This window comes from Bos javanicus, chromosome 1 (genome assembly GCF_032452875.1).
Source record: "Bos javanicus breed banteng chromosome 1, ARS-OSU_banteng_1.0, whole genome shotgun sequence".
NCBI lineage: Eukaryota > Metazoa > Chordata > Mammalia > Artiodactyla > Bovidae > Bos > Bos javanicus.
This window is the reverse complement of record NC_083868.1, coordinates 157,126,805-157,147,902: the sequence shown is the minus strand read 5'-3', so window position 1 is coordinate 157,147,902 and position 21,098 is coordinate 157,126,805. Positions and strand designations below refer to the sequence as shown.

Sequence of the window (21,098 nt, the reverse complement as noted above, 5' to 3'; positions counted from 1 at the left end):
TTCATAAAATGGCGCATACCTCCTGGAATACGACACGGCAGAAACCAGCAATGAGATGATACGAGCTACCACAGGGAAGAGCTGCAAAGCATTATGCAAGGAGCCAGTCACCAAAACATCGCATAGAATACATTTCAGTTATATAAATCTCCAGAAAAGGCAAATGTATGGAGGTGGAAAGTTGACTGGGCTTCCCTGGCGGCTCATCGGTAAAGCAACTGCCTGCAATGCAGGAGACCCGGGTTCGATCCCTGGGTTGGCAAGATCCGCTCGAGGAGGGATGGCAACCCACTCCAGTACTCTCACCTGGAGCATCCCACGGACAGAGGAGCCTGGGGGCCTGCAGTCCACGGGGTTGCACAGTCGGACCCGGCTGAGCAGCAACAGCAGAAAGTCGACGGTAGTCTGGGCTGGAAGTGCACACGGGGTTGACTTCAAAAGGACACAAGGCCCTTTCTGGGGCAATGGAAACCTGGATTTCAGTGATGACTATACTACTCAGACAGTTTCCTAAAATTATTGAATTGCACACTTAAAGCCAGAGGAATTTATGCCATGCAAATTATACCTCAATAAAGCTGTGGTTTAAAAGGGCAAGAATTCGCTATTGAACTCATATCTATTCAAATATGAGTTTTCTACAGTGTGTCCCAAAATTGAGGCTTATTTTCTCAAATACAAATGGAAGAACCTTAATAAGTTACATTTAAAAACCATCATCATCATGAAAAACCAGCCCCTGGTGGGGGTGGGTCTCCATCACTGTCCTTTCTGATCAGGGAAAAAACAAAAGTCAGAGCATCCAGGTGACCACGCCTGTCAGAATCTACCCCAGCAAAGGAGAAATAACAAGCGACAGAAATAAGCCCTTAAGTAGGCTGCCCTGTTTTCACAATTAGTGAAGAGGCTGAAACAATTAAGACGGGCTAATAATAAAAGCCCTCTAGCTGGTGTTCCTCTCTCAATGACACCTTTGACCTGCTGCCCTGCAACTTTCTAGCTTGTTTGCAAATTCATTCTACCGGAATCAGAAATGGGTTTCTGTACAATGACTCCAGTTCCCCTCCTTAAACTACAGTAGAAAATGGAAGATGCAGCCTCAGGAGAGCAGGAGAAGAAGGGAGACCGACAATTTCTGAAAATGATTCCAAGAGAAGGAAGAGCGAGCTGGGGTTGGGAGGACTGGGGTGGGAGCATCTAAGATTTGATTTGCCACCATTGTGAGCCATCTGAATTCTGCTCTTAACTGTGAGCATGTCTTTTTTTTTTTTTAATCATGTATTTATTTGGAAAAAAAAATTTTCTTTCCTCCTATTTTAAAACAGCAACAACACCCGGAGTCTGCTGTATGAGCTGTGATTCCAATAAATGCTGTCTCTGGAAGTGAACCGCTTTGGAAGCAGTTTGAATGATACTCATGGGATTTGCAGCCACGTTTCTCAAACTTTAATCTGCCCCCGAATTACCTCAGCAATCTTGTTAAAATGCAGATTCAGAATCAGGAGGGCCAGGATGAGGCCCCAGAATCTCATTTCTAAAAAGGGAGGTGAGGACCTCACTTTGAGCAGCGAAATGTGAAGGTGGCCTCAGGGATGCGACTGTTACAAACCTCTCTTCTCCCTGATTAACGGGAGCTTTCCACATATGCTGTGAATTTAAGTGGCTAAGCCATCCTTTATGGGACGCGAACTTTTTTCTTTCCTCACTCGGTGATAATCCCTCTGGCTTACACAACTGCCCGTGGACGGCCCGCAGACAGCATAAAGCTGTGACTGGAAACCGGGATCTTTAAGATTTGGGGGCTTTGAGCGCAGGTAAAAGGAAGTGGGAGTGGGGAGACAGTCTTTCCTCAGGAGATGGAATTTGCCCGGGACTGAAGGTGAAAACTGGGGATCCCATGGTGGTCAGCGGTTAAGACTCCGCGCTTCCCCTGCAGGGCGAGGAGGGTTGAGCCCTGGTTCGGGAACCAAGACCCCACGTGCAGCAGGGTACAGCCAAAAAAAGAAAAAAAGTGGAAACAGAATTGGAAGGAGAAAACAGACAACCAGTGAGGCACTCGGAAACACAGGCGTCTCTGCAGACCTTGAGGAAAGGTGCCATTCTGGTCTGGAAGCCACGTGGAACCAGTACAAAAAGGACTGAGGAGAGTGGTCAGGGGTACAGAGAAGAAGAGAACTCAGCCCTGAGAAATGACCCCAGGGAAGACCACCGGGTACAGGCAGGATGCACACAGCACCCTTGCAGACCCTCCGGGACGCACCAACATCAGACCAACGGGAAAGCTCTGGGAGGAGAGACCTGGCTCCGGAAGCCGTCCCTGCATCCAGGCTGGAGTCAAGTCAAGACCTGAGTCTTCACGGTGACCCCCGTGACCTCCAGACGCCGTCAGAACAACTCCAGGGCCGCGGCCGGCCTACGAGGGACCGGACCCCTCATCTCAGCCGAGTCAGCCCTCCAGGCCCAAAGCCAGCAGCATCCCCCGGAGGGGCTCAGGAGGCTGCGGCCACGGAGCGCAGAGCCGTGGACGTTCCTGGGGCCTCGACCGGCGTGCGTCCCCACCGTGGGCTTCGCCAGAGACTCCCAAAGCGGCCGGCACGGCCTCCAGGGCGGGCAGGGGCCCCCCGGGCTGCCGGTGATGGGACCCCTTGGTCCCACCTGCTGTCTCGGCACCGAACCGACCAGACGAGTGGCACAGACCGCGCCGGTCAGCCTCGCAGCCCCACCAGCTGCAGAGCAGGCCCCCACCCCGCTCCCCACCCGGCTCCTCGGCCAGGTTCTCGAGGCTGCCCTCAGCCCCAGCAGCCTGCCCACCGCCCTTCCCTACATCCACGTCCCCAGCTCCCAGGACGACCACCTGGCTGCGAGGCCCCATCCCAGGCCACCTGGCTCTCCTTTCGAAGCCTCTCCTGGCTCACTCCTCTCTCACCACCAGGCCCCGCAGCCCCCCACCAGCGGCTGGAAGGAACGGCCCCCCCCCACCTTGAGCACACGCCCGCCCCGCCCTGCACGGAACACGAGCTCCGCTCAAAAACGCCACCAGCAAAACCAAGCCCTTGGGTCTGCAGCTCCCAAGGCCACTGTCCCCTGCATCGTCCTATCTCCCCACCCCAGGGCCTGCAGGACCCGCGAGTCCGCGCTCAGAGAGGCCTGCTTATTGCGCTCACCCAGCTGGCCAAGGAGCAAGCACCCCACGCCAAAACCTCGACCTCGACCTCCTGGCTCTAAAATATCCTGTGTTTCCTTCCTGGTGCAAAGACACTGTTAGCACGCGGATTCAGTGTGAAGTTTTCTGCCTGAAACCCAAGACCTTCCGTCAGCCGCTCTCCTCTTTACCCAGGGGACCCTGTTTCCCACTGTTTCTGTTTACTCACTCTTCCTTGGCCTCCAGTTGGGCAAGTCACTGTATTAAGATCAATAATCACCACTTAGCACTGGTTTTTTTTCAAGTTTAGCTGACTTACAATACTGTGTGCGTTCCAGGTGTACAGCAAAGTAACTCAGTTACACTGTGTGTTCACAGGTTGTCACAAGATGCTGAATCCAGTGCCCTGTGCTACACAGCAGGGCCTTGCTGTTCACCTGTTTTGCACACAGCAGTGTGTATACGTTAAACCCAGGCTCCTAAGGTATCCACCCCCCACTCTGGGGACCATAAGCTTGCTTTCTGTGAGTCTGTTTCTGTTTTGTAAGTTCACTTGTACTATTTTAGCGTCCACATGTAAGTGATACCATATGGCATTCGTCGTACTTCACTTAGTAGGATAATCCCTAGATCCATCCCTGCTGTGGCAAGTGACATCATTTCATCCATTCTAGGACTAAGCAACAGCCCAGTGGCAGAAAGTGAAGAGGAACTAAAAAGCCTCTTGATGAAAGTGAAAGAGGAGAGTGAAAAAGTTGGCTTCAAGCTCAACATTCCGAAAACTAGGCATCTGGTCCCATCACTTCATGGGAAATAGATGGGGAAACAGTGGAAACAGTGTCAGACTTTATTTTGGGGGGCTCCAGAATCACTGCAGATGGTGACTGCATCCATGAAATTAAAAGATGCTTACTCCTTGGAAGGAAAGTTATGACCAACCTAGATAGCATATTCAAAAGCAGAGACATTACTTTGCCAACAAAGGTCCGTCTAGTCAAGGCTATGGTTTTTCCAGTGGTCATGTATAGATGTGAAAGTTGGACTGTGAAGAAAGCTGAGCGCCGAAGAATTGATGCTTTTGAACTGTGGTGTTGGAGAAGACTCTTGAGAGTCCCTTGGACTGCAAGGAGATCCAACCAGTCCATTCTAAAGGAGATCAGGCCTCGGTGTTCTTTGGAAGGACTGATGTTGAAGCTGAAACTCCAATACTTTGGCCACCTCATGCAAAGAGTTGACTCACTGGAAAAGACTCTGATGCTGGGAAGGATTAGGGGCAGGAGGAGAAGGGGATGACAGAGGATGAGATGGCATCACCAACTCGATGGACATGAGTTTGGGTGAACTCCGGGAGTTGGTGATGGATAGGGAGGCCTGGCGTGCTGCGATGGGGTTGCAAAGAGTCAGACACGATTGAGCGACTGAACTGAACTGAACTGAACTGAACAACCCAGTGTGTATACACACCACACCTCTCTATCCATTCATCTTTGCAGACACTTAGATTTAATTAGTGCTGCCTGTAACTGGAATAGTAGCTGCTGCTGCTGCTGCTAAGTCGCTTCAGTCGCACAGACTCTGTGCGACCCCACAGATGGCCACCCACCAGGCTCCCCCGTCCCTGGGATTCTCCAGGCAAGAACACTGGAGTGGGTTGCCATTTCCTTCTCCAATGTATGAAAATGAAAAGTGAAAGTGAAGTTGCTCAGTCGTATCCGACTCTCCGTGACCCCATGGACTGCAGCCTACCAGGCTCCTCCGTCCATGGGATTTTCCAGGCAAGAGGACTGGAGTGGGTTGCCATTGCCTTCTCCGGGAATAGTAGCCACCATTTGCTAACTATTTAGAATGCTCCAGATATTACACACAACTGCTAAATGAATCATCTCACTTTAACATCACCCTTGACTCAGAATCACACTGTAACACGTCCATAAGAGAGTTCTCAACTCCGACCCATCTGAATGTTTCTCCCGTGGTTTCTCTCACCATCTTGATAAATGGATTCCCTCCTCTCAGCTGCTCAGGCCAACAACCTACACATCACACACATTCACCTGTCTTTTCTTCACATGCCAGCACACCCCCCCAGTAACTCAAATCCTGTTGCTTCTAAACTCATAATACAGCCTCAAGCTGTCTCCTCACCTGTCCTCTGCCTTCATCCAAGCCACCATCCACTTAGACCCAGCCTGTAATAACTTCAAATGGCCCTCTTTTTCTACTCTTTCTCTTACACACTTTATCCTTCTTAGAGCAGCCAAAGAGGATGCTTAAAATAAGCATGTCTTCTCTGAAGATACTGGAAACAGGCCAGATCCATCAACAGGTAGACAGATAAACCACAGTACATCCATACGGTGGATTTATTTCTCAACAATAAAAAGAAGTAAACTACTGATGCATGCAGCAACATGAATGAACCCCCAAAACCCTGAGCAGAGTGAAAAAGGAACAGTGTGTGCCATGTGGGGTCATTTGTAAGAAATGCAGGAATACCAAAACTAAGCTTAGCGGGATACACACTAGATCCGCGGTTGCTTCTGGGGGAACTTTCCAAGGTGACAAAAACGTTCTGGGTCTGGCTATGTATTTGTTGAAACTGCTGGGAAGTGGGAGATCAGATCATTTCACCCTGTGAGGATGATCCAATGGGGGGGCCCCATCGGCTCCCCCACCTCACCCCCGCTCCCCCAGCCTAGTGGTCCCAGCTGCCTGTGACTCCGCCAAGCCCCCTGGGTTGGAGTCTCTGCGGCAGCCTCTCCCCGGGTCCCGGGGCCCCATGCAGAGCTGGCTCCCTGCCATCACTCAGGTCCAGGACAGTCCCCTCTTCAGAGAGGGCTTTCCGGGCACACGTCTGGCGGAGCCGCCCAGGGAGCCTTGTCCACGGCTCTGTTTTCACTGTGTGTGCACGGCACTTAGCACTCTCTGCTATTTTCTTGTTTACTGTCTGCTTCTGCCACCAGAAAGCAAGCTCTCCCAGAGCGAGCGCCCATCTGTCGCTGTGTCCCTGTGTCTACGCCAGCGCCCGGCGCGATCCAGGAGGGTTTGCCGGATGAACGGGGATGCTGGCAGGACCCCTCTCTCCGCTTGACAGCCCTGAGATCCAAGGCTTGTGCAGGGGGCGGGACCCTCACCGCCCCGCAGACTCACAGCATGTTGGGGAGCCCCCCCACCCCCCATCCTGCCAGCGCTCGTGGACACATCCCCGGGGGATGGCAGGGCAGGTGGTCCTGCGGGGACGCGCAAGGCCTGGCTGCCAGGACTCACGTCGCTGTTTCAGTGCGCTGACCTTGGCTTCCCTGGCCTTCTGCCAGCCAGTTTCAACACCGGCTTGTTAGAGCCGATGCAAACTCGGCCAAGCCGAGCAGCGGCCATCAGTCACTAGGATGTTAGGAGTCACCCTGCACTTCTGGACTCTCCCGAAGACCACAGAAGCCTCCCAGGAGGCTGCCCATGCCCAGCGTAGGTGGGGGCCAGCTTGATGGTGTGGACTCTATGGAAATACCCCCTCACACCTTGCCCTGAGGTCACTGAAGAGACTACAGGAAAACTCCTCCTAAGGTGAGGTGGGGCGTCACTCCAAGGGAATCATTAGAGACATCATTCACACTTTTTTTTTCCAAAATAAATGCATTTGACTCCTGCTTAAAAACATAGTAAGTCCTGTGTCTGGGCCTCTGGGTACAAACAGAAGAACAAATTAAAGAAAGCCTATTGTGTGGGGAGGAATAAATTGGGAGATTGGAATGGACATAAACACACTGCCATGTGTAACACAGAAAACAAGGGCACACTGTGGGCTTCCCTGGAGGCTCAGCTGGTGAAGAATCCGCCTGCAATGCAGGAGAACCTGGGTTTGATCCCTCGGTTGGGAAGATCCCTTGGAGAAGGGAAAGACTACCCACTCCAGTATTCTGGCCTGGAGAATTCCATGGACTATGGGACACGACTGAGTGACTCTCACTTTCACTTTCACTCAAGGACGTACCGTGCAGCACAGTGTTCAGTGATGACCTGAGCGGGAAAGAATCAAAACAGGGTGGTTTTGTGTGTAACTGATTCGCTCTGCTGGACACCGGAAGCTAACACAACGCTGTTCAGAAACTGCACTCCAGTAAGCAGTTTTAAAAAAGAAAGCCCACCTGAGTGGCAGTCTTCCTAAATTGCCCTTGGAAACAAATGTTAAGTGAATATATAAATGGGGATAACACCCCCCTGTTATATATACGCACACACAAGACAGAAAGATGAAAATCCAGGTGTGCTAACCGTATCAACTACAGAAAAGATTACTTTATGGTCCATATGATTCCATTAAATAGTAAGCTTATCTTCAATATTTAACACGGGTTTTCAAGGATGAGTTGTTTGGGAAAACCAGAGGCTGTACAGTAATCGAGCTGCCTCATTGCCACTCCTGGGGAGGACGGGGCCCTTAGCGGCCTCAGCAGACAGTTCTGGAGACCGGGTGGGTGTGAACCAGGAGGAACGGTCTCTGTGCTGCGTGTCCACCCCCTGGGCAGGTAACAGGGAGGTGTCGGCGTCCACTGGAGCCTTCTGGACCAGACTCCAGCCACCACACACAATATGCATGTCTCTGCGTGGCCCACAGGACACAGTGTACAGCTCAGTCACCGTCCAGAGCCAAGGGGGGCGACGGCAGGACCTGGCGTGACATTCACCGGCAAGGGCTCCCCAAGGGCTACAGGGAGGAGGGAGGCCACAGGCTGCAGGGCCCGCGTCTCATCCAGCCCCTGTCTCCATCAGAGCAGCCAGCACACCTCCCAGATTTCCCGCCACAGTCTTACCCTCGTGGGTTCTTCCTGTACATCTCAAGATCAAATTCCCATCTTTTCTTTCAGAAGCCTAATCAGGGGACTTCCCCAGCAGTCCAGGGGTTAGGAGGCCGTGGTCACTGCCGGGAGCCTGGGTTCAATCCCTGGTCAGGGGACTGAGAGCCCACAAGCCACGCAGAGCGGTGCAGCCACCAAAAAAAAATAAAATAAAAGTTTCACAAGCCTAATTAAAATTCATCCTAGTAAGCTGTCCACATCCAATGACTTCCATTCTGTAAATGGTTAACCAATTTTAACTTGTTTTCTAGCTTAAAAACATGGGCTTTTATGAACTAGGGCTACAGCTGAGAACACACACGCAGCCTAGGCTGCCACGTGGAGCGCCAGAGCCAGAGGCAAGGAGGCTCTGCCGTGCTGTGACTCCACTGATGTGACCTCCACAGGAGGCAAAGCTGCCAGGAGGCAAGGAGCATCAGGAAGGAGAGTCCTGGCAGTGCGGAGGGCGCACGCGGGTCCTCTGGGGGCTGGAAACGCTCCACAGCATTATCTGCGTGACAATGGCACAGACGTGCAAATATGCAAACGCGCACCCCCAAATCCTCACACACACTGAAGACCTGAGCACTGCACCAGCTGCGCAGCACAAGTGTAGAGAGACTGTTTCGTCTGGATTGTGCTGAAATTCTGCCGCATGTGCAGTCTTATCTGGAGCTGTTCAGGGACTCCTAAATTCCCAGGACCTGCGAGTCCTCACCTCTCCAGCCCATCTGGCACCTGGGACGGCCGGAGTCGATATCCCTTTCATCTCCCTTCCACAGGGAACTCTCTGGGGCCAGGGCGGTGGCGCTCTTGATTGTCAGCTTTAAAACAATCTAGGGCATGCATCTGTCTGCCCGGGTCAGTCATAAAGAACACTTACCCTGCTCACTTTACGGCCTGCGCGTCTCAATGAACTAGAGAAAGCCTTTGAACATCTCTCTCAACAGGAGCACAGTACACACCAATCGGGAGCAGGAGAAGGCCTGCCACGAACGCAGGCCTCGATAAACCATCTGCAGGAAGGCGCCCTCCCCGCCTGGGACACGAGGACGCGGGTGCGGGCGGCTCCCTCCTCCGCTCTCAGCCCTGCAGTGGCTGAGACGACCTCCCAGCCTTTCGTTCCCCCAGGTGGAAGCATCAGATGATGTGCAGCAAAACGCTAGCTAGCGACAAAACTGCTGATAGCAAAGGAAACTTAAAAAATAACACAGACGTCCGTGGAATGCCTGTGTCCTAAGAAGGCTCGGAGAAGCTCGACAATCTTGTCTTCACGGTAAACCTTCGAAGCGGCCCCTGCCACCCGCTCCACCCACGAGGAGACTGAAAGGCAGGCAGGTGAGGCCTGCCCGGGGGCACCAGGCTGGGGGACAGGCCACCCTCCAGGGGGTCGGCTGGCCTGCAGTCCCGCACAGGCACCGCGGCAGATTCAAAGCGTGGAGTAGGGTTCAAATTAGGAGGCTGTCCAGAGCCAGAAACCTCTGACAGCTCTTCCCGAACCTTCCTCTCAGGATGGAACAGACAACTCCGTCAGAAGCCGCTGAGCCGCAGACACCCAGGCTTTACTGGCACTGAGTTGAGTATCCAGGTCTCTCATCTGAGAAGGAGATGTTCTGATTGTTCCACGGTACCTGGAATGAAACTGCATGTTTCACCCTCAACGATCCCTATGACCGGTCAGACCCGTGGATTTACAGAATTAAATGGACGCAGGATTAAATCCTGCCAGTGTGGAAGGTAACCAAGTTTAGATCTACTGAACGGTAAACACACACACACACAAGACCCACCAGCACGGGCTCACAAAACGCTTATTTTTGCAATCACAGGCTTCCTAAAACAAAACAGTCCTCAGCAGATTTTTGTGCTGTTTTGCCCTATAAACTACTTTTCTCAGTTACATAAAACTGCAAATTGTAATCTGAAGGCTTTGCAGGCTGGCATTTCAATCTTCTCTGAGAGTTCAGGAGGACATAATCCAACTTGGTCATCTTTCTCACTTTCTGTATGGTGCCTGCCAAATGAAACGTTCTGCCCAAGTGCCTGGTTCCACGGCACCCCATTTTAGAGCAATGTGGCTAGAGGCTGAGAAGGTTTTTTTTGTTTTAAACATTTTATCTACCCACCTGGGTGTGCTGTGCTTTGCTGTAACAATATTGCTAATCTGAAAATGTCTCCACTTTCAGCTGAGTTTCTGTTTGCAAACCAACAATCACCTTACATAAAACATCACCTTTTAAAAGGGTGCCCACAGTGGGAGGTGGGGGGTGGGGCCCAGACTTTTGGGGGGTGGGAGGGATGGCACGGTGATAACACTGGACTGCAGTCCTGTAAGCACTACTGGACACGTTTACTCAAAAGCATCTGACTGCACACAGTTGATGAGTTTCATGGTCTATAAATTATACCAAAATAAAGCTGTTTAAAAATATGCCCAGGATTCACAAATGAGATTTTTTTCAGGTTTTGAGTGCTATTCAAATTAACATGAAAAGTATTCATTTTTTCCCCGGCTGCAAAGTTATGGTACTGGGGGACAAATCAACGTTCTCCTGAGGCAGTTTCTCGGCTTCTGCACCGTTGTCTCAGGGGCCGGGTCCCCGCGGTGGGTGGGGAGGGGTGGCCCGCACCATGGGCCGTCACCAACACCCCAGGCCTGTTCACCAGCTGCCACCAGGGCCGCCTCCCCCCGTTACAATGGCCGAAAATGTCCCCAGACTTTGCCAAACATCCCGCGGCAGGCACAAGAGCTCCTGGGTAAGAAGAGCCGCTGCTCCAGATGCTGGAACAGCAGTCTGCTCCCAGGAGGACGGACAAACGCCAACAGAGGCTTCCCGCGCTCCCCGCAACTTCAAGGCTGGTTCTCGCCCCCCCTTTGCCAGCGGCCCCGACACCCCCAGCGCAGGGAGCTTTCTCTCTCACAGCAGCTCCTGTGCCCGTGCCCACTGCGTTTCACACTCAGGGCCCCTTCTAGATGGTAAACCATTATTTTTTAAATGACTAATTTTCTAGCCCTGTGCCCACGTCTCTCTCTCAAGTATGGCTCTCAGCCCAGAATCCCATCAACTGAGTCCTCTGTAACTGCTTGGTGGCCCCTGACTGGGACCCTGAGCACAGCGCCAGGCAATTTCTTTTCTTGTTTTTAGTAATTTTTAGTGCAGTATTGCAGAGAAGGCAATGGCACCCCACTCCAGTACTCTTGCCAGGAAAATCCCATGGACGGAGGAGCCTGGTAGGCTGCAGTCCATGGGGTCGCTCAGAGTCGGACACGACTGAGCGACTTCACTTTCACTTTTCACCTTCCTGCATTGAGGAAGGAAATGGCAACCCACTCCAGTGTTCTTGCCTGGAGAACCCCAGGGACGGGGAGCCTGGTGGGCTGCCGTCTCTGGGGTCGCACAGAGTCGGACACGACTGAAGTGACTCAGCAGCAGCAGTGCAGTATTGTGGATTTACAGTGCTGCGTTAGCTCAGGTGTACACCACCGTGAATCAGTTACACATATACATTCACCCACTCTTCCTCAGAGTCTTTTCCCGTGTAGGGAACCACAGCTTGTTGAGGATGATTTCCTGTGCTTATATGATACACAGCAGTGTGCACGCGTCAACCCCAATCTCCCAATTTATCCCCCCCACGGCTTTCTCTCCTGGTAACTATAAGTTTGTTTTCTACATCTGAAACTCTATTTCTGTTTCAGCACCAGGCAGGTTCATTTTGCCAGCGCGGACCCAACAGTCTAAGGTTCCAGGAACATTCTGGGACCTTCTGCCTTTGAACTTCAAGGCTGAAGTCATGGTCTCCGTCTTAGAGATGAAGCAAGCCAGGTTCAGAGGGAAACTCCGTGACTGGTGCCCAAGGCCACACACGTGGCAGAGCTGAGACAGGAGACTAAGCCCCGCGTTCCTTCTCAACTCCCACGTCTCCAGGGCACCCTCCTCTGAGCTGCTCAGAGGATGCATGGACCACACGCCTGCTGGTGCTCAGACACGGGAGCCCATCTGAAGTCCTCAGTGTCACCCTGTGAGGTGGGGGCTCCCAGGCCCGCGTTGTAGACAAGGAAACGGAGAGTGAGGTAAAGTCCGTGTCCAGGGTCACGCAGTGGGGCCTGAAATGTGAACTCAGGGGGCTCTCGCTCACCACCCCCTCCAGCCTCCTCTCGTCAAGAAATAGCCTATTTCACTAGGAAAAGTCAGGTAATGGTTTTGGTTTTCCGGTACATAAATTACACTCTCATTCAAACAGATGTGGATGTGGGCTCCTTGTAACTTACTCGGGGTTCCTTCTATAACACTAAAAATCTAGTCCTGTGCACATCTGTGAGAGCCCTGGAAATGCCCTATGTGAAAAATTGCCAATTCCCTCCACCCAACTGTCAAGGAGTGGTCAGGCTACAATTTCACTACTGGTCTTCTAGCAGTTAATCATCTCGGTTTTTTCTAGCTCATTCAGCCAGTCAATAACCACATCACTTAGGATCTATTCAGAGTGACAAACACATTATCAAATAATCACACAATTAAAAGTCAAGATAAAAGCACCAGGAAGAAGAAATAAGTACAGAGGGGGTTTCTGAAAATTTAGAATGGGAAGGCTGACTAGGGTTGTAAATGTGATGCAAGGAGTCTGAGATTTTCAGGAAGAGCTGGGAGTTCACTTGAAGGTGAGGGAAGAGGAGCTTTCGGTCCTGGTGAACAGTACGTGCAAAGGCCCTGAGGCAGAAGGGAACCCTGCATGCACGGCCCTCAAAAGGGGCCAGAGAGACAGCAGTGGCCAGCCCACACAGGGCCTTGTGGTTTGAGAGTCCCTTGGACTGCAAGGAGATCCAACCAGTCCATTCTGAAGGAGATCAGCCCTGGGATTTCTTTGGAAGGAATGATGCTAAAGCTGAAACTGCAGTACTTTGGCCACCTCATGTGAAGAGTTGACTCACTGGAAAAGACTGATGCTGGGAGGGATTGGGGGTAGGAGGAGAAGGGGACAACAGAGGATGAGATGGCTGGATGGCATCACTGACTCGATGGAGGTGAGTCTGAGTGAACTCCGGGAGTTGGTGATGGACAGGGAGGCCTGGCGTGCTGCGATTCATGGGGTCGCAAAGAGTCAGACACAACTGAGCGACTGCACTGAACTGAACTAAACCGAGGGACAGAATACGGTCAGACCTACATTTTTAACGATCGCTCTGCCTGGGTCACCTGAGCGACCTGAGCCAGGACACAGTTCAAAGAACTCTACTCTGGATCCTGCAAAACAAGTTTGTTTCTTTTTTTTCCCTCTCTGGGGTGTGGTGCCCCTCCCTGGCTAGGAACTAGCTCCCTTCTTTTTCTGTCTGTTTGTGAAGTTTAAAGGCCAGATCTTTTATCAGGTCTGAGGCTTATTTTCTTTCAATAGCTCCAACACCCGCCCCACCCCTCACCCCCAGGAACGTACTTGTCTCTTTCCAGAGAGATGTCACTTTTGCCAAGTGGCCGCTCAGCGACAGAAGGTAGGGGAATCTGTCCTTTGGGGTTTTCTTACATAAAAGGTACAGGCAAGCTCAGAAAAGAATACACATGCTGGTCTCCTGCACCTCCTCACACTCAAGAACAGTTAAAAAACAAACAAACAAAAAGCCCGAGATAATATTAAGACCCCTGGCCTCCCTCTTGGCCACGCACACCTCCCCACCAACCCTCTAGGTCCCGCTGGCCCAGCTCCAAGCTGTCATAACTACTTTCAGTTTCTCCACTACAAGAAGCCGCAGCTCACCCCTGCACCGCTAAGAGTCCTTAGCACCCACTGACACTTCCTCCAGGAAGCTATTCCTGCCCAACCGAGCTTCAGTCCCTGAAGGCCCTGCTCTGAGTGCCAACAGCATTCTAAGGAGGCAGGTTTTCTGAGATTCATTGTAACTGGTTCACCCACCACTTGCACGCAAGGCCGTGCACACGTCCGGCCAGTAGCCCCAGAAGGACACATTCTGGGTGTCCCTGTCCCAGCTAGCACAATGCCTGGCCCCCTGATGGGAATCCCTCTAACACTGAATGAATGAATGAATGAGCAACTAGATATGGAGACTTGCAGCCTCCCAGGACCAAGAAAAGAGACCCTCGATGACAAGGTTTTCCCTTCCAATAGGCTTGGTTGTCAATGGGAACGTAAAACACTCAAGTTACAAACTTTAGAAAAGGTGCTAATTTCACTCATGAACATTTGAAAGGATTAAAAATATGAATGCAGGGCACAGATGCTCAAGGGTTTTAGACAGAACCAAAACTTCAGGCAAGTTAGGGTAGCAGCAGGGTGAGAAGGAACCCGATTAAAAAACCAGACTAGAAACAGGGAGCGGACAGGCGCCGCCCGGCCGAGCCCCTCTGGTTCTGAACCCGCGGCCGCGGGGTACCTGGGCCCGTTCCCGGCCCGGCGCAGACCTGCCTTGCGCCCGCGGCTCCCCCGCCTCGTTCTCACTCATCTAGGGCGCCTGGCAGGCACCCTCCGGGCCCTTCTAAGAAACACTCTCCTCTTCGGTCACTTTTGCTCCTTCACAAACACCAGCCTCGGGGCACCGCTGTCTCCCAGTTTCAGTAATCCGATACCGTCCCGGGTGGCACTGGGGTTTGCCCCTCGGGATGGGGCCTGTGAGCCGCCCAGCATCACACCACCTGAGAGCAGCCTCTAAGCCTCGTCCCAGCCCTTCGGACACGGAGTGAGCATGGAAGCGGCTCCCGGGAGATGCCCGTGAACACTCAAGTTTGAGTGGATGCTACACCAGGCGACAAGCCTGTACGGAACCGGGAAGGGTCCACACAGGGCGTGAGCGGCGCGGAGGGGAGCGCACCCAGGAGCCGAGAAGCCCCTGCAGACGCTGAAGCCTCCTGGCCGGGGACGCGCGCGCGGGGTCACCGACCCCGAGCGCCCGGCCTGGCCGCCTCTGCTGGGGGCGCAGGGCCGGGACGCCGGTCCCCGCCCCGCCGTCACCCAGTCCAAGCCGAGCTGACAGCGGCCCCCCGGCGGCGTCTCGTCCGGACGGGCAGGGGAGCCGGAGTGCTGTTTACAGCCGAGAGCCGGGGCAGCGTCCCGGCTGCACCAGTAACAGCACGGGGCGCCCGGCCGCCCGCACGCGCAGCGCCCCGGGCCCCCGCGGCCGCTCCGCCCGCCCCGCGAGCCCCGAGTCCGGGGTCGCGCCCCCGCTTCCACCCAGCTCCGCCCAGCGAGGTGAGGACCGAGCGGGGCGCGCAGGTCCCCGAGAGGGGCTCCCGGGGACCCGCTCCGCTCCCGGAAGGCGCCTCCGGCGAGCTCCTACAGAGCAGCAGCGCCCCAGGGCAGAGCGGGCGCGGAGCAACGCCTGCGGGGGGGCGGGGAGGGGTGGTCCTCTTGGGGTCGGCGCCCCCTGACGGGGCTCGGCCCGGGGCGGCCCTCCGGCCCGGGGGCGGGCGGGGGCCGGGCGGCGCGCCTACCTTACAGGCGGAGTACACCCCGAGTTTCTCCAGCTTCTTGGCCCGCGGGGCGGAGCGCAGCTGCGCCTTCTTCACGGCGATCCGGGCCGAGCAGCCGCCGCCCGGGCCCTCGGCCGCGCCCGCCGCCGCCCCCGCCGCGGCCGGCCCGCAGGAGCCCGCGCCCCCGGCCGCCGCGCCCGGGGGCCCTGCGGGGGCGCGGGGGGCAGCGGGGGCGCCCCGGGCGCGGGCCCGCCCGCCTCCGACATGCCGGCCCGGAGCGCAGCAGGCGCCGCCAGTCGGGGCCGCGGCCGCCGCCAGGGTCTCCGCCCGGCTCTGGGCGCCGGAGCGCGGGACCCCCGCCCGTCGCCCGCCCGCCGCCGCCCGCCGCCGCCCGCCGCCGCCCGCCGCGCGCCGCGCGCCGAGGCCGCAGCTGCTCGCGGAGGGAGGGGCCGGCGCCGCCGCCGCCCGCCCGGGCCTCCTCCCCGCGGGCCTCCCCGCCCGCCCGGGCGCTCCTCCCCGCTCCTCCCCGCGCTCCTCCTCCCGGCTCCCCGCGCTCCTCCCCCGGCCCCTCCCCCGCGGCCGCCCGGGGCGAGGCCCGCCCGGGGGTTGGAGGGGGTGGAGAGGGAGGGAGACCCGGGCACCTGCCGGCCGCCCCCCCTCCAAGCCGTCGCCGCGGGGGCGCAGGCGGGAGAGACGCGCCCCGTCCGTCCCTCGACTCCAGTCCACCCTCCCTCGGAGCCGGGCAACTTCCTCCACCCTAGCGGGAGCCCGAGGGAAAAAAACATTTTTGAAAAGTACCCGTCCACGCTAATCCTTTTCTTTGTTGCTAATTCACCAAAATAAAGGCGTGATGTTTTGGGTGTCTCTTTGCAGTTCCTTTGCCTTCCAAAGTCTCTCTTTTAATCCAGAACGCTTTGAGCCTATAAGCGATCTCTGGATCCCATCCGGGAGAGAAAGGGAAAGACGGTTAATCGATATTTTCTGACATTTTTGTTCGAAAGGGCTGGTTGTGGAAAGAACGGTCGTCCAAGAAACGCCGTATGAGAACTAAACACAGGGGGAGAAGTTGGCTGCTCGGGCTCATCTCTGCAGGTGGGGGTTAGAACCGTACTCCTTTCTGTATCCTTTCCTGCAATGTTTCACAGTTTTCAAAATTGATATCACCAGCATGCATATTAACCATGAAAACAATTAGGCAGCACCCAAAAGAATGTGTTGATTCTGGCCTCAAACTTAAAAAAAAAAAAAAAACTCAACTCAGCGTTTTCAGCTTTGTTGAGACTGTCGCAGACTACCGTTCCCATGGTTGATGACAAGGAGGGTGGTAGTTAGTAATTCGGAGAATACGTTTCAGTTTTTTTCATTTGAAGGTTGTGCAATCTGGGTCGGCCTTTCTGAAGCAGCTTTTTAAAGCCCAGCACTATATTTCAAGACCCTCCACAAGTGTTCTGCTTTTGTAATGGTCGTAATTTTTACATAATACGGGCCATTAATGTGTGTGTTATCAAATTCTTTGCATACTTTATAGTTCTCTCCCAACTCCAGCCAGAACGCTTGGAGGAATGTGCTTTTCCCTGGAATTATTCCCTTTCCCATCCCATTTTTTTCCAGTTAATTTTCTCTAGCCTTTTTCTAGGTTCTCTGTGTTCTTTCTACTTTTAATAGAGTGATATATAAAAATGAACTCTATTTTTTCTAAGTTTGTAAATCCAGTGACATTGCTGGGGCTGCTGCTGCTAAGTCGCTTCAGTCGTGTCCGACTCTGTGCGACCCCATGGACTGCAGCCCACCAGGTTCCTCGGTCCATGGGATTTTCCAGGCAAGAGTACTGGAGACAGCACAAAAGGAAAGGGCCCCTCCCAACTTGAGCCCCAGCCGAAGGTCTGAAATGGTAGACTTCAGTTCCATCAGGACAGTCTCAGCAGGATGTCTTAAAGGCTGCGATCCCATGAGCAAAGTCAAACATCAGGATGTCAGCGGATGAGCTTAGGTTCCACCTGGCGGCATTTGTCAAACTGATGGTCTCCTTGAGATTTGTTCATTTCACTGGATAAAAATACCCTTCAATATTTAAAAAATTATAAATATTTTTAAAATAAATAAAAAAATCATAAATATTAAAGTCTAGTTGGTGGTTCTCCTGCTGAAAGTATAGGGACACAGTGTCCCGATATACACCGTGTGCTTTAAGAATCATTAAAAAAAAGGTGGACTGATCCATCTGTGAATGGACAAGCAGGCAGATGATCAGATAGTTATATATGATAAAACCAGTACAGCGGAATGTTGAATCTAGACAGGTATATGAGTGTTCACTGCAATTTTTAAATCTTCTCTGTACGTTTGAAATTTTCATCATAAAATAGTGGGGGGAACCCAGCATCAATATTAACTTGCCCATCACCTCTCCCTCCCAAGCTGTCCCCAGAATTCAGGAGGCAGGCTATTTCCAGGATGTTTTGCAGCAGAAGAAAATAACCTCATTTCGGCCTACCCTGAAAACCATCACTGTCCGAGTGGTGAATCGCTTGTGACATCCACTGAACGTTATTTTTCATTATTTCCCCGCTCGAGCGTCCAGATGACATTCTGCCTTAGGCTGAAGGCCCACAGTGTCAAGGCCTGCTTCAAAATGTGTTGTAAGCGCCAGGCCGGTACAGTTCAAGGGCACAGGATCCCGGAGGCTTGCTGCGTCTACATAATCAGGCGCTGTGAGCATTTAGGAAGCACCGGGTGCCGTCCTTTTATGAAGCAAGCACCAAGAAAATAAAAGGCAAGGTTTTCAATTAGAAAGAATTCACAACTGAGAAAGGACGATCTAAAATGTAACTCTCACCCCCCGGGGCCCTGAAAAGAAAGAAATGTTGAACTTAAGAACTGAGCCAGGGATTCGCCCGAAAGGCTGGTCCTGCAGACGGCCCCCTTGCTTCCTGACCGGTAACAGCCAGAGAGTCTCAGCGGTCCTCGAGCTGCTGACCCTGCTTGACCACGCCCCGCTCCCCCCGCCCCGCTAGAGCCCCTCCACCTAACTCGCTCGCCTGTAGCCTCCTGGGATCTGCATTTCCTCAAACTGCAATTCCTATTCTATTCCCAAGTAATCTCGGTTTCTGGTAGTTCTAGCTTGCCTCAGTTTACCTCTTTATTTAGCCTGACACAACTTGCTGAGGGAAGAAAACCACAATTAGGAAAGAAAAGGCTTGGAGAAAAGGAATTAAGGGAGCAGGTCACCGTCTGGAAATTACTTCTGGCTTATAAATGCTGTAGAATTTACGCAAGGACAAGTAAGTGAAAGTGAAGTGAAGTCACTCGGGCCTATCCAACTCTTTGCAACCCCATGGACTGTAGCCCACCAGGCTCCTCCATCCATGGAATTTTCCAGGTACGAGTACTGCAGTGGGTTGCCATTTCCTTCTCAAACATGGGTAATAGCATACGTAAATCTCCAGAAATACCACTGAATGAACCCTGTACAAGGTGACACCGTCTATGTTAAAACCAAACTCACACTGAAGCTTCCCTTACTGTCCAGTGGTTAAGACTCCATGCTTCCACTGCAGGGCGCATAGGTTCCATCCCGGGTTGAGGAACTAAGATTTCACGTGCCTCGACGCACGGCCAAAAACAAAACAAACTCATGCTGGCATACAAGCACAATTCTGTGTCCGATCAGTGCATTTAAAAACGCAAAAGCACCCACGCAGCGCAACTAGAGAGTCCATGCACCGCAACTAGAGAAGCTGTGTGCTAAACTGAAGAGCCCTTGTGCCACAGTGAAGACCCAGCACAACTACAATTAAATAAATAAAGCAATCGACTATTTAAAAAAAAATAAATAAAAATAAAAACGCAAAAGCAAAACAAAGACCTAGAAACATTTGCAGCCAGCTTCTAGATGGAGTTGCCATTCACTGGACTCCTTTGAGAGTGAATCCTCAAAGGATAAAGTGATTATCCTTTAATCAATTTTTTGATTAAAAATTTGTTTTTAATCAAAGGATAATTGCTTTGCAATACTGCGCTGGTTTCTGCCATACGCCATCTTTTCCCCATTTTCCTTTTCCTGTAAACTCAGTCTCCAGTCTGTTCATCTCTGTCTCCACGTTGCTGTTGTTTCATCGCCAAGCCGTGTCCAGCTCCAGCTCTTCTGTGGCCCCTTGGACTGTCGCCCACCACGCCTCTCTGCCCGTGGGGTTTCCCAGCAAGGACGTTGGAGTGGCTGCCATTTCCTTCCCCACTCTGTCTCCATGGCTCTCACTTATTGCCCAGGCCACTGACAGCTCCCCTTCTGGTCTGTCTGCTTTTGCCCTCGTTCTACCACAATCCCCTCTTCACAGTTGAGCCTTCAAACTGTAAATGCAAGCCTGATCCCACAACCCCCTGCCTGAAACCCCCCGATAGCTTCTCATAACATTGCAAATACACTCTCAACCCCATAACCCGATTGGCAGGGGCCACCTCTCTGGGCCCTTCTCCCAAATGAGTGGTTTAACTCAGAAAGCTTTTCCTGCCTGAGGGCCTTCACGTTTTCTGTCCCGCCTGACACCCTCCCCCAAACAGCACGGCTGGCCCCTGTTCATCCAGGATCCTTTGGCTGGAGACGCCTTTCCATCCAAGAAAGGCAGGTTTGGGACCATCAGTTGCTGCTCCAACATCTAGTGCCTTTGGGCTGTACTTCCTACTCAGCTTCTGTAAAACACCAACCCTGAAGGCCACAAGCGGATTGATGCTGTTCCCACCAAGGGCGCGTCTCCTCTCCAAGGGCTGGGTCTGCACCAGGTGGCAGAGCAGGTGCCTGGTGACTGACATCATCCCTCCCAGCACAGCCGCCTGCTTCTGGAGTCAGAGGCTCGCCAGGAGTATAAGATGAAGACGGGGCAGGCAGAGGCCTTAGCGTGGAGATCCTTGGGCCAGCTTCCCACTGGAGAAAGTGACTGTGATCACTGGACTTTTATTTTATAACCAATAAAATAAAGAAGAAAGAGAAGGAAATGGCAACTCACACCAGTATTCTTGCCTGGAAAATTCCGTGAACAGAGGAGCCTGGCGGGCTACAGTCCATAGGGTCACAAAGAGTCATACGTGACTGAGCACATATATACATAAAATAAGGTCTGTCCTTCTAAGGAAAAATTATTGAAAAATAATCATCAAATGAGTCCTAGGATGGGGAGACATAAAATCTCCTTCCTTGGTTTTCAAGCATTTTTGCAATTAAATCATGATTTCCAGTGTGAGCCTTAACTATGCCCCAAATACTATTAGTGCTAAATTTTATTCATTTTTATTTTTAGGTGTTCTTAATAGAAATTTTCATATCTAATGTTGGGGAAGTTGCTCAGTCATGTCCGACTTTTAGCAACCCCACGGACTGCAGCCTACCAGGCTCTGCCGTCCATGGGATTTTCCGTGTTTGGATGAGCATGGCATTTGAAAAGAGAGAAGATTTTTCACTTTTGTTTTTTATTTATAATTACTAATACATACACCTGTTTTACCAACCTACCTATCATGTACAATAAAGGTGCAAAGTAAGTAAAAGAAAGTTTCCTTTTTCTGAACTGCGGCTAATGACCGACTGCTTATCTAAAGCAGTATATGAATATTTATCTCTTTGAGCAACTTCAACATTATATGATAAAATCAAATTTCCAAAGAACCAAACTTTGGTGTGACCTAGATTTTCTGTAAAAAAGTCTGAATATCATG

At 52.6% G+C, this 21,098-nt stretch overlaps 1 protein-coding gene across 1 annotated transcript in view; it reads right to left on the bottom strand.

Moving 5' to 3' along the window:
• The window catches only part of KAT2B (lysine acetyltransferase 2B), a 98,606-nt gene extending 82,414 nt beyond the window's left edge, over positions 1-16,192 (bottom strand). Inside the window, 2 exon segments of the mRNA XM_061425474.1 lie at positions 15,414-15,592; positions 15,595-16,192. Of these exon segments, the coding sequence (XP_061281458.1) occupies positions 15,414-15,592; positions 15,595-16,177 (762 nt within the window). The 5' untranslated portion in view covers positions 16,178-16,192.
• Positions 16,193-21,098: the final 4,906 nt, after the last annotated feature.